The sequence below is a fragment of the Podarcis filfolensis genome (assembly GCF_964270895.1).
Source record: "Podarcis filfolensis genome assembly, chromosome: 10".
NCBI classification, from domain to species: Eukaryota; Metazoa; Chordata; class Lepidosauria; order Squamata; family Lacertidae; genus Podarcis; species Podarcis filfolensis.
In genome coordinates, this window is record NC_139612.1 from 38,434,326 (window position 1) to 38,446,984 (window position 12,659).

At 41.5% G+C, this 12,659-nt stretch overlaps 1 protein-coding gene across 3 annotated transcripts in view; it reads right to left on the minus strand.

Moving 5' to 3' along the window:
• Positions 1-12,659, minus strand: part of KITLG (KIT ligand) — an 81,647-nt gene that overhangs the window by 19,101 nt on the left and 49,887 nt on the right. For all 3 annotated transcript variants that reach the window (XM_083573492.1, XM_083573491.1, XM_083573493.1), the window contains 2 exons: positions 7,675-7,737; positions 1,884-2,063 (listed from right to left, as the gene is read on the minus strand). In XM_083573492.1, the coding sequence (XP_083429618.1) occupies positions 1,884-2,063; positions 7,675-7,737 (243 nt within the window). The remainder of the gene's footprint in view (positions 1-1,883; positions 2,064-7,674; positions 7,738-12,659) is intronic.

The window sequence follows — 12,659 nt, forward strand, 5'->3', positions numbered from 1 at the left end:
TTTATCAGTTAATGGCAAAACTGGCTCCAGACAATATGGTTTTCAGTTACATCATACTTCTTTAACATGATATTTCAGTTAACTACTAAAACATGGTTACTTTGTGTATTGTAAACATGGGGATACCTTGGGCCAGATTGTGCAATACTCTCCTGATCAGTGCCATGCGTTTGTTTGTTTTTTTTATACTAAGATTTATACCCTGCTTCCCCCTTCATTTTAACCAGCAAGTTAAGACAATAATACTAAATTCATGAGGCAGGGAGTTCCACATGCAGTGTGCTGCCACCGAAAGGCCCTTCTGCCACCAATCATAACACAGAAGCGGCTGAATCTAGACTCATCAAAGAAGTGTTTCAGTTTAAAGCGTTGTATATCGCACATACAACACATAAAATCGGTTTTTCTTTACCCGTCTAGCTGAGTCAAGGTCTTGACATGCATAAGAGGGTATCAAGGCAGCTTCACGTGGGCAGCAACTGATACTGATATAACTTGATCCCAAGATGTTTAGGTCTTTAAAGGGAATACCTAGTGATTTGAATTGCACCCCTAAATCATATGGCAGCTGGTGCAACTGATAAAATAAAAGTGGTGAATGAACTCACCACTTGGCCCCTGTCAAAATCATGGCAGTGGCATTTTGCACCAACTGTGGTTTACAGGTTGTTTTCCAGAGCAACTCCACGTAGAATGTGCCACAGTAGTTTAATCACAAAGTAATAAAGACACATGAATCCATGTGGCTGAAACAAGGGCAGGTTTTACACCTGCCTGCCTTCAACATCATGGGAGATCTATGTGAAGGCATAATTACTTCTACAGTATAATGTTATATGCCAGTAACATTTGTAAAATTGCTATCATTTAAATTTTGGGGGAAGCAGTCCTTGAACAGATTTCCTAAATCTGTTTTAGCTATTCCCAATGGCTCAAATGTGCAGTGACTTTGCTTTTGGAAATGTGTGTTTCCAAACACACACACACACACACACACACACACACACACACAAACTATGCAGGTGGCGTGTACGAAACTGCCTCAGAAACTCGCTTAGATTTAAAAAATAGTTCTGTAGATGTCCAGAGCTTCCTTAGGTGTGTGGAGTCTTAGGTGTGTCTCCCAGACAACAAGGAGTCCATCCATACTGTATATAAAAAGTAGTATTGCATCCCCAGTCAAATATTAAGGATGCAATCCAAAAAATGCTTACTTGGGAATAAGTACTATTGAGCTCAATTGGGCTTACTTCAGAGTAGGCATCTACAGAATCACACTGAAATAAATGATAAAAAGTGGATAGGAAATCTAGTTGCAGGCAGACTGAGGGGCTTAAATACAATAGCAAGAAACCAGTACAAAGTGAAACAATCCTAGAGACAAGATAATTTCCGTGTAACACTCAATAAAGATTTAGCAATATAGGCACAAGCAAGGGCAAGCCCAAGCAAAGTCTTGGGCTTGTGTTTTCCACACACACACACCCCCTTCTACTATGATTGGAAAAAGGACCTCTGCAGCATTTAGTTTCACTTTTAGAAAATCCTGGCTTGATGTTGTTACCTGTGAACTACAGACCATGGTTTAAAACAAATTCCAAAATTTTAAAACAATCAAACTGCAAACTGACTTGTTTAATTAACAACTTTAGAATAAATGTCTCTGATTTGCACATGAAGAGCTGGGATTTTCTGAAGGCAAAATGAAGCACTGCAGAAGTCTTTTGCCTGGCTGTGCAGGAGGCCGAGATGGAAGCAGGTGCTGAAGCTCGGCCAGGATCCTTCCCGCTACATACAAACCAGTCTATTCTGCTCTGGTCTGCTCTCTATACACAAAGGTATTATTTTGCAACCAAGAGGGAAGATTAATCTTAGATTATTACCTTATTTTTATTAGTAGACAGGCATGCCATTAGATCATTGATGATCCTTGTGAGATTATTGATGATTGAGTAATTACTTAAGACATCTGACATATCTGAAAAGTCTTTAAATCTGTGCAGAAGATTATTCAGACTCGCTGACAATTCAGGAACCATCAGATACAACCAACAATGATTAGGCTGTCATGGGTGATAAAAAGAAAAGAGAGAGAGATTACACTCCACACACAACTGTTTAAGTAATTTAAAGTGTGTAAAAGTAGATTAACGTGTCCTTTCCAATAGGTATTAGCTTGCACTTTGTCAGATTGAAAATTCAGCTGCCATTAGATTACCTGCTGTTTTCTTGAGTCCTTTTTGGAATTCCTGACAGTCCTTCTTAACATAACTAGGTCAGCCATGACTGTCAGTAGATGTTGCCAGTTCTGCTTTATCCCTGAGTCTACCAGCTTCAAAGCTGTCAAAAAAATCACTGCTAGCGTTTAACTTCTTTCACACTGAAGTATGCGGGAATCTAACACACAATCTTGTTCTTCTTTACACAATGACTTGTAGATTGATTATTATGCCTTTTATTCTTCTAATTATGCTATACTTTTTTTAAAAAGTGTATCTTCACATTAGGTTCCACAAGACCCTTTTGCTGTAAAACGCATTGTGCAACCCCCACCATCCCACAATTTATGCCTTGAATTTGTCTATCTCAATGTCAAACATGGTTTTCTAACACTCACAACTAAAACACAATTTGAGATCTTTAATGCAACGATTCGGTGGAGCTGCACAGGACAGGGATGGAGAACCTATGGCCCTCCCGATGTCACTGGATTCTAGCTACTGCAAAAATCTTAACTGAGAGCAAACGGAGATGTCAAAAGCAAATAAACCAATACTGTAGAATCACTTGCTAACTCTTGGAAACTGACCCAAATGATGAAACTCATGGTGTGTTCATTTGAGAAACAGAAAGAGCCAATTGAAGAAGCCAAGGGCCCCATTTACAAATTTCATGAGGACGAAGTACAATTTCGACCTGAAGTTTATCAGTCTATTGCATTTATTTAATGAGCATTTATATGTGCCTTTATTTGTATTTGCACCCACTGCCCTACATGCAGAATTCTACAGCACAAATCCTCGCTGCTAATTTCACTATCCTTTTTCTGGGTGGTCCACCATAAAAACAGTTGTTGGCAACAAACTAGGAAGATGGTGGGGGGAGAGGAGTAAAGGAGAACCATAAAATTCACTATACAGCTTGGTAGCATATTTCAGAGATAAGAGAGTAACTCAAATCTATTAATTCTGCTGCTCCTACAAACACTAACTTTCAGTAAAGAACATCAAGTTTATGGAGAACTGAACTTAATAGTAACATTTAAATCATAGAATCATAGAATTGTAGAGTTGGAAGGGACCCTGAGGTTCATTTAGTCCAACCCCTTGCAATGAAGATGTCCCGTATGGGGATCAAACCTGCAACCTTGTAGTTATCAGACCCATGCTCTAACCAACTGAGCAAGCCACAAAACTTGGATTACCCACCCTATCTTTTTCAACACTCGCAGAAGAAGGTTCTTCCTCGTTCATGCTTCCGTTTGCACATGCAAGAATGCACACACACACATACACACACTAAAACCATTTTACTTACTCTTCCTGCCAGCGAACAGACTTCCTTTGGCCTTTAACTGAGCAGCACCCACCCACACTATTCTTTGCAGTTTGTACATTTGCTTTTTGGCCCACAGAATTAGATGCTTGGCTGAAAGTAATTTGCAATGCATTAATATTTTTTTTTTAAAAAATGTTGGCATTGGATGCATTTTATAGATCTGTGTTGCTGACACATTTTGGCTTGGAATATTTTTTGTTGCACCAAGTGCCAAAAACTAATATATTTCTTCAGTTGACTGAAAGCATGCTAATTGGGCTTGTTCCACCTTGCCCTCCCCCACATATTGATTTAAGTTTAAAACTGATTTAAGGGCTATCACACGGAAGGTGAAGAAAGCTTGTTTTCTCCTGCTCCAGAGGGTAGGACCCAAACCAATAGTTTCAAGTTACAAGACAGGAGATTTCTACTAAACATCAGGAAGAACTTTCTGGCTGTAAGAGCTGTTTGACAGTGGAGTAGACTTCATTGGAGGTTTTTAAGCAGAGGCTGGATGGCCATTTGCCATTGATGCTTTTGCTGAGATTCTTGCACCACAGGGGATTGGACTAGATGACCCACAAGATCCCTTCCAATTCTACAATTCTATGGTTCTGTAAGAGCTTCATTAGATGTTTTGAAGGGCAGTACTGTTATAAATACTGATGATCTGCAGCTTTGGCTTTCTTATTCATCAAAGCAGAGCTGTACACTGTGTAGATGAAGCAGCATGAAAACACACCAATGGAATTTATGAATGACCACTTCACATCCAAACTATTGTCAAGAACAGTCCAGAACGGTCCAGATGTTTCAGTGTCCATGTGTTTTTAATTTAAGGTACTGAACATTGTTGTGAGAAAACTGCACCACAAGTATGAAAACAAAAAGCTGCTCCACTGATGTGGATATATTGATAACCGCAGTTCCACATTTTGGAACACTGGGGGGGGGGGAATAGTGGAAGGAACTAAGGGCCTCAGACAAAAGAAACTTAGAACAGCTGGAGCAGACCAAAGGACCATCATTTCTTATGCTGGCCAGCTGGACGCCTTGAGAACGCACAAGCACAGCATGAAGATCAAATAAACATTGTTGTTGTTGTTATTTAGTCGTTTAGTCGTGTCCCCTTCATGACCCCATGGACCAGAGCACGCCAGGCACTTCTGTCTTCCACTGCCTCCCGCAGTTTGGTCAAACTCATGCTGGTAGCTTCGAGAACACCATCCAACCATCTCATCCTCTGTCGTCCCCTTCTCCTTGTGCCCTCCATCTTTCCCAACATCAGGGTCTTTTCCAGGGAGTCTTCTCTTCTCATGAGGTGGCCAAAGTATTGAAGCCTCAGCTTCAGGATCTGTCCTTCCAGTGAGCACTCAGGGCCGATTTCCTTAAGAATGGATAGGTTTGATCTTCTTGCAGTCCATGGGACTCTCAAAAGTCTCCTCCAGCACCATAATTCAAAAGCATCAATTCTTCGGCGATCAGCCTTCTTTATGGTCCAGCTCTCACTTCCATACATCACTACTGGGAAAACCATAGCTTTAACTATACAGATCTTTGTTGGCAAGGTGATGTCTCTACTTTTTAAGATGCTGTCTAGGTTTGTCATTGCTTTTCTCCCTAGAAGCACGCTGCATTATACCAAGTCAGAGCCTTGGTCCAGCCTAGCTCAGCATTGCCTTCACAGACTGGCAGCAATTTTGATGGTCTCAGTCGGGATTCTTTTGCAGATCAACCTGAAGGAGATCTTTCCATGCAAAGCATGTACATCAGCCAGGCAGCAATGCTGAGAGGCTCACACAGCAGTCCAAGAAGTAAGAATTCCCATCTCCTCTTTTTCTTGTCCCACCCCCCAGTCCTATATCCAGCCTCTCCCCCCCCCCCTATTTTATCGCTTAATATATCTGGATACTTGTTCTGGCAGCTTACCGTCTTTTCCATCTTTCCCCTCTATTGGTTGGGCAATCTCTATCGATTTGACACTTTCATTCTTAGCTATTACTGTTATTACAATAATAATTTTTAAATAACTGTATATTTTATTATTTATTGGGGGCAGGGAGTGTATTAGCAGAAGAAAGGAGCTATGTTGCCCCATTTGAAAACATCTTCCAACACCACCTAAAAAGGAGGGAGTCTCTTTCTGGAAAGATAATTTAACCCTTGTGGCATTGTTATTAACACAACCGGGGTGATAATAATGCCAGTTGTAGGATTAATTATTACATTCTAAATGTAGTTTAGAATATACCTTCTAATGCAAAATTAACCAATCTCATAAATTAGTTTTTGCCAGTCAAAACAATGTTATTCTGAGGGGAAGTGTCCCTGATTTAATATTCCTCACAAAACCAAACAATACAGCACTTAAGAGCTCTTACCAAGGCTAACAAAATTTGCAGTCATTTCGAGTTTTATTCAACTCATGAGTAGAACCACTGAACTCAATAAACAAAATTTAACAATGGCCATTAACCGTGTCCAAAGTTTCTACTCTGAGTAGGATTAACATTGGATACAACACTTATTTTTTTTAGATTCTGAATACCACCCGGATATTTCCAAAACAGCATGAATATTACATTGGAATAAGGAGCATTTAGGACCGGCAGAATTATGCAAGAAAACAGCAAAGAAAGGCATATATGTCAGGGAAATAAAATATACTTTTGATTACCCAGTGCATTCATTAAAGAGATAATCATAATAATTATCACAACTAAAGAAGCTGTTCACCTCTTTTATCTCTGGCAGTGTCTTATATGGATTTCCACTGTGGAAATGATAATTATACATAGGCTTATCCCTTTTGCTGCCAAAGTCACTGTACAATAGGATCAAAAATATAAATCAAAGATTCAAACCAAAAATCTATATTCTCTGCCTTGCACACTAATGAGCATTTATTGCATTTTATCACTAAAGAAAAGATATGGGGCACTCTCAAGCAGAAATATAGTGTGGTTAATGGTAAGGGGAAAAGGTTTAAGCCAGGGGTTGTTAGCTGTTGTTGTTTTTCCTCTGAGGGCATTCACCTGTGGTCCAGGCTCGGGGCAGAGCATCCCTTTCTGGGTGTGGTCAAAAAGGGGCATTGCTATCCCACACTCTTGCATAAATTCTCTCAAATAATAATAATAATAATAATAATAATAATAATAATAATAATAATTCATTTATACCCCGTCCATCTGGCTGGGTTTCCCCAGCCATTCTGGGCAGTTTCCAACAGAACATTAAAAACAGAATAAAACTTCAAACATTAAAAAACTTCTCTAAACAGGGCTGCCTTCAGATGTCTTCTAAAAGTCAGATAGTTGTTTATTTCCTTGACATCCGATGGGAGAGCGTTCCACAGGGCAGGCACCACTACCGAGAAGGCCCTCCGCCTGGTTCCCTGTAACCTCACTTCTCGTAGTGAGGGAACTGCCAGAAGGCCCTCGCCGCTGGACCTCAGTGTCCGGGCAGAACGATGGGGGTGGAGACGCTCCTTCAGGTATACTGGGCCAAGGCTGTTTAGGGCTTTAAAGGTCAGCATCAACACTTTGAATTGTGCTTGGAAATGCACTGGGAGCCAATGTGGGTCTCTCAGGACCGGTGTTATATGGTCTCAGCAGCCACTCCCAGTCACTAGTTTAGCTGCTGCATTTTGGATTAGTTGCAGTTTCCAAGTCACCTTCAAAGGTAGTCCCACGGAGAATACACACATGGGAACATAGGCCTCCTCATCAGTGGATTTGGGCAGATCATTTGAGGAAGTGTGATTAAAGCTCACCTCCATGCATTAAATGACTGATCTGATAATGGGTGAGGAGGTAATTTCTGTCCCAATGAGGGTGTTGGGCTGGGCAGAGCATTGCATATATTTACCCTTCTTAGATCTGCCCAAATTTGTAGGGGTCATAGGGTGTGCTGGGCTGAAGCTTAGCCACTCCTGGTTTAAGCTTAATTCACCCACAGAAACCACTGAGCCTTAGTACTGATCAATATCTTTTGAAGTAAATAGCTTTTGAAAGGCCTCTGTTTAGTAAGAGCTTTAACAAAACCTGAAGTTCTCATGTCATAAGAGCAGAAAGCAAGAATCATCAAGGACTCCCGTGGTTGTTTTACAAAGAATATAATTCAAGCAGTTGTACATACCAGACTGTCCATCTTCCGGACATATTTAAGGGTTATCATATAATCATTTGGAAGATTTCCAACCTACAGACAGACAATAAAGGACATAAAAGGTTATTTAGTGGTTCTATATAAAATAAAGCTTAAATTTAATTATGTGCTATATAGAAAAATATCATTAAATGTTCTGCTAAAGCAGGGCTGGGAAATACATAGCTCTTCAGATGCTGCTGGACTAAAACTTCCATCATCCCTGGCCACTGGCCATGTTGACAGGAGCTCATGGGAATTGGAGTCCAATGAAATCCTATACAAATGTAGTGCATGAATCCAAGACTCATTGTGTCTTGCGCTTATTTTCTGTTACATCTGAATTCTGAACTGGAATAGTAGGTTATTGGGAAAGGCTGCTAATTCCTCAGCCCAGTCATTGTTGGAGAAGATTTTCAGCTTGCCAGATGGAATTATTCCCCCATACGCTGTTCTTAAGGTTCTCCAGATTCCCCCTAAGCCAGTTTGGGGAGATGGGGGCAGAAGAGGAGGCAAAGCCCCATTGCAGAAGTCCTTGTGCAGGCATCCACGAGTCGAATCCCACCCTGTATTTCTCACCATCCTGATAGCCCATAATTTGGGATCCAGCAATAGCCACACTTCAAGCAAAAGGGAATACATTGTTATCCATACTCGGTGTGCAGGAAGGGACTCGATACTTAGCAATGTCAGCAACTGTATATTCCTTTAAGAAAGGTCAATGCAAGATTAAATTTGTTCCAGATCAACAAGCACTACAAGAATTGGCATGCATTATGCATACAATCTACTTTACCGGCATCAGGGCCTGTCAAGCACTTTTCACGCACAGTTAAAAAAACACACACAAAAACGTAAGTGGTCAAGACTACAAATTCAAGGAGTAAGAGCATTACTTCCAAACAGAAAACAACTCAGCATGAGACAGCTTGTGCATGACAGTGGATAATATATATGCATGGTGTCTTACTCAGAAAACTTTCCTTAATTGCAAATTATTTATAGAATTGTCTATCAAATATAGTTGTAATTTTGCATTCTCATCTATGTCACAGCAAGTCCAAAGTGATCACGTGGATACTATCTCAGCAAAGCTCATACTTGGAAGGATCCTCCTCAGAATCCTAATCCTCCAACCCTTTCAGCCTTGTATTACCTTCCTTGATTTCTGAAGCATTTGCCTGTCCTGCCTCTCTTAACACTGTCAGCTGATCTTATTTGAAGGTTGCATGCCTCCTCTGATGTCACAGAAAGCACTTGGATAGACCCTTACAATTTAAAGGTCCAGAGCCAACAGTTGGGAAATTTACATAAATCATGTGAAATTCAGTAAGACCTTTCAAGGCCTCAGTCAGGGAGATAGTTGCACACCCTTCGGCCAAAAGATAACAGAGGCCTGTGTACCACTTCCTTAACTCATTTGCAATGGGTTGTTCCTGGTCCAGTAATCTGGTAAGCAACCAACTCCAGTACTGCTTGTGTCACAGCTACTTGCAAGGTGCTCTGTAAAGCACCTGCTTCCTGCATGGGAACTGGAAAATTGAGGTGTGTCATCTCCTTGGCAGGCCACATCACACGGAGCAGATGAGCCACTTTGGCTTGTGGTGGCACAAACTCTTCTGCAAAATAATGCTTCAGATGTCTTTGGGTGCCACTTCTCTGGCAACAAAGACTCTGTCAGAGACCTAAGAAGGAGGGGAAACAATCTACTACTACTGTGACTTAGGGAAAGACAGCCAGGAACACCCTAAGGAAGCTGCCTTAGTCCAGCCTTCTCCAACCTGGTGCCCTTTAAGATGAACAAAAGCTCCAGCTGGTGAGAGTGGTAGTCCAACAAGAGTCACCAGGTTGGGGAAGCCTATCCATTCAAACTGGCACCAGCTCTAGAGGGCTTTTCTAGGCTGAAAGTTTTCTCAGCCTAGATATCTAATTAATTAGGCTCTTAACACAGAATGAACATCGTTTTTTCTGTCCCTAGCTCAGTAGACCAATCCCCTTCACCTTTCTGCTTCTCTGTTTGCATGCCAAGCTGTATATATAATACTCCAAACAAACATACATAACTAGACTCAGGAAACAGGCCTGCCATTTCTGGTAGAGCTGATGACTGAGCAATGGTGAGGCCTGGGTAGAGCTGCTCACTAGGAAACTTGTACTCCAGGTCTACCTCTCCATCATTTCTCAATGAGTAGACCTGCTGTCCATCTGTGGTTGGGCTGGGCACCCAGATAATGCATTGAGGACCTCAGTGTCTGGGCTGAGCGATGGTGGTGGAGACTTAAAGTGGGGTGGAGGTACCTCAAAGCCCAGAGGCAGAATGTGGACCTCTAAGCCTCTGTGTTTAGAGCTTGGGGTTCTCACCAGTCATATTCCCCACCAGCCTTCCTCACCACCCTCCAACAGACCATATGGAATGTGGGCCTATTCCAATTTTTTTGAGGACTGTTTACTACCCAGCACCTCAGCTCTGTGGTGCTTCTGTGTCCTTTTCCTCCTTTATGTCATGTTCCCTGAGCCATTTTCTCCAGCTGGTTTCTACTAGGAGGATTTGGGGAAAGCTGTAGAAAGATGAAGTGGGATTACCATTACCGAATTATCAGTACAATAAATGTTTATGTGTTCAGCAGTAGCATTGCTGCAGGGCAGGATCAAGAATGAATATGTGATCCGTAAGTTTGTTTTGGGAAGGAACACTGAACGTTTTGCTCTTGGAACTCAGGTTAAAAGGCTGCAATGATTGCCATAAGCAATTACATATACTAAATGACAAACACATGTATTATATACTTAGCCAAGGCTTTATTTGTTTTGTTTGCCTAATGTTAATAGTTTAGATATTATGTTTCCAGTGTGAGTAGACTATGAAACAGTAAAGTGTTTCTTACTATAAAAATGAACTATCTTAGCACATACATTTTGATATAAGTTGAGCTTGGCCAGCCCTACCACTAGACAGAGTGAGGCGGATGCCTCAGGTGGCAAATGCCGGAGGACAGTAGTATCCCTCCTATCATTCACTCCAAGGGTGGCACCTTTTTATGTATATAAAGGGGGAACCTCTAGTTGCAGATACCTTTGGGGAAATACCGTAGGTCCCATGATTGGTGCAACATATAGTACTTATGATACAGAGAGGAATCTCCTCTTTCATTAGTATGTGCACAACTACTCTGGAAGCACTGAATGACCACTCACTTTGCATCCCTTCCTTGCATAAGCAGAAAATGATCTGCAGACCTGCTCTGCTAACACACAGAGTACAAGTTCGGCATGTGCAACAATCCTAACCCAGGTGATACCTAGACAGGAGAGTTTTATTGAGCTCTATGATCACTATCACAATCTACAATCGTGGGACCCTTTCCCCTTGGGAGCTTTCCCAAAAGTTTCAAATGTGCTTTTATAATTTTAGTGTGCTTTTAAAATTCACTTAAGGCAAGTTGTAAAATTTAATTTGTTGTTACTCACAGTCAGAGTTTTCCGGGTGCAAATTAAAAACAAACAACGAGAAGAGTTGGAAAGGCACGGTTGTTGTAAGGCACGGTTGTTGTAGGATGATAAAGAGAAGGTGGGATGGTTCAAGAGAGGACAGAAGGAGAAAATGGACTGGAGTGAGTTTCTTTCAGATGGCAGAATTGGCTTCAGACAGTGAAAAGGAAGATCACAAAGGAGGGGTGTTTGAAGAATGATTCCAAAGGTTTAAAAAGATGCCAAAGATTATGAGCAAATTGATGGCCACCTCTTGTTGATGGCATCATAAGGAATGGCAACTTAACATGTTATAGGATCAAAGAAAACCATCACAGTAATCCAATCATTGACACAAACTTAGAAACAGCATCAAAAAAGCAGCACCAACTAATCAAAACAGCAGCAACAGAATCAAAAGCTTGTTTAAAAAGCAAAGTTTTCCACTGCTAGTAAACACAAATAAGGAGGAAGATGATTTAACCTCTTGAAGCAGGGAGTTCCACATATGAGGTCTGACCACAACACACACACACACACCATTAAAACACTCCCGTTTTGCCAGCAAGTCTCCTCAAAGGGAAGGGAACATGCAAGGGAAACACCCACACATGTTCTTGGGGACCCCAAGCCTGGGGGCCAAATGTGCCCCCACAAGCCTATTTATATGGGAGTCTCCCCAGTACTACTTTGATCCTCCTCAGCTGTTTTTGCCTAGCTGCAATATGCCCTCTAGCTCTGATAATGCCTCCTTGAATGGAGAGATGGGTGTGCGAGAGTGTTTGTAGAAACTAGCCTACAGTACAAAGATCTAGTCAAAAATTGCTCTGTCAATTTTTGCCTCTGGCCCCTCCCACCAGTGGCATGCGGCCCCTGAAAGGTTTTCCAGAAGAGAATTCACCCCTCGTGCTGAAAATAGCTCCCTCTGCAGCTGAGACAATGAAGGGGCCACATGATCTCTGCTTCTTGTCAAGATTTTAGCAGCAGAATTCTGTACCAACCAATACTTCAGAGTAGTTTTCACAGGCAGTGGCACATATATCCATTATGGTAGTCCAGCTGAGATGCAGCTAATGAATGTAGGACCATGGTCAATAGGGGCTTAGAGAATCGTAGAACTGTAGAGTTGGGAGGGACCGTGAAGGTCAACTAATCGAAACCCCTGCAATGCAGGAATCTTAGCTGAAGCATCCATGACAAAGGGCCATCCAACTTCTGCTTAGAAACCTCCCAGGAAGGAGAGTTCACCACCTCTCGTGGGAGACCTTTCTGCTCTCAAACAGCGTAATACAGTGAAATGTACGAGACTGACAAAAATCAACCTGTTTATGAGTCTATGCTTATTTGTGTCATTTGGTTCAGATTACTTTGTTGGTTGTATAATACCTTCCATTCAAACAAGGACAATAATAATTTTTAAAGGGAAGTTTGCACTTAGACCAAAGCTTCTATGTGGCTTTTGTGTAGGAACAGGCCATTTGTTGTTTGAATAAATAGCTGAACAAAGC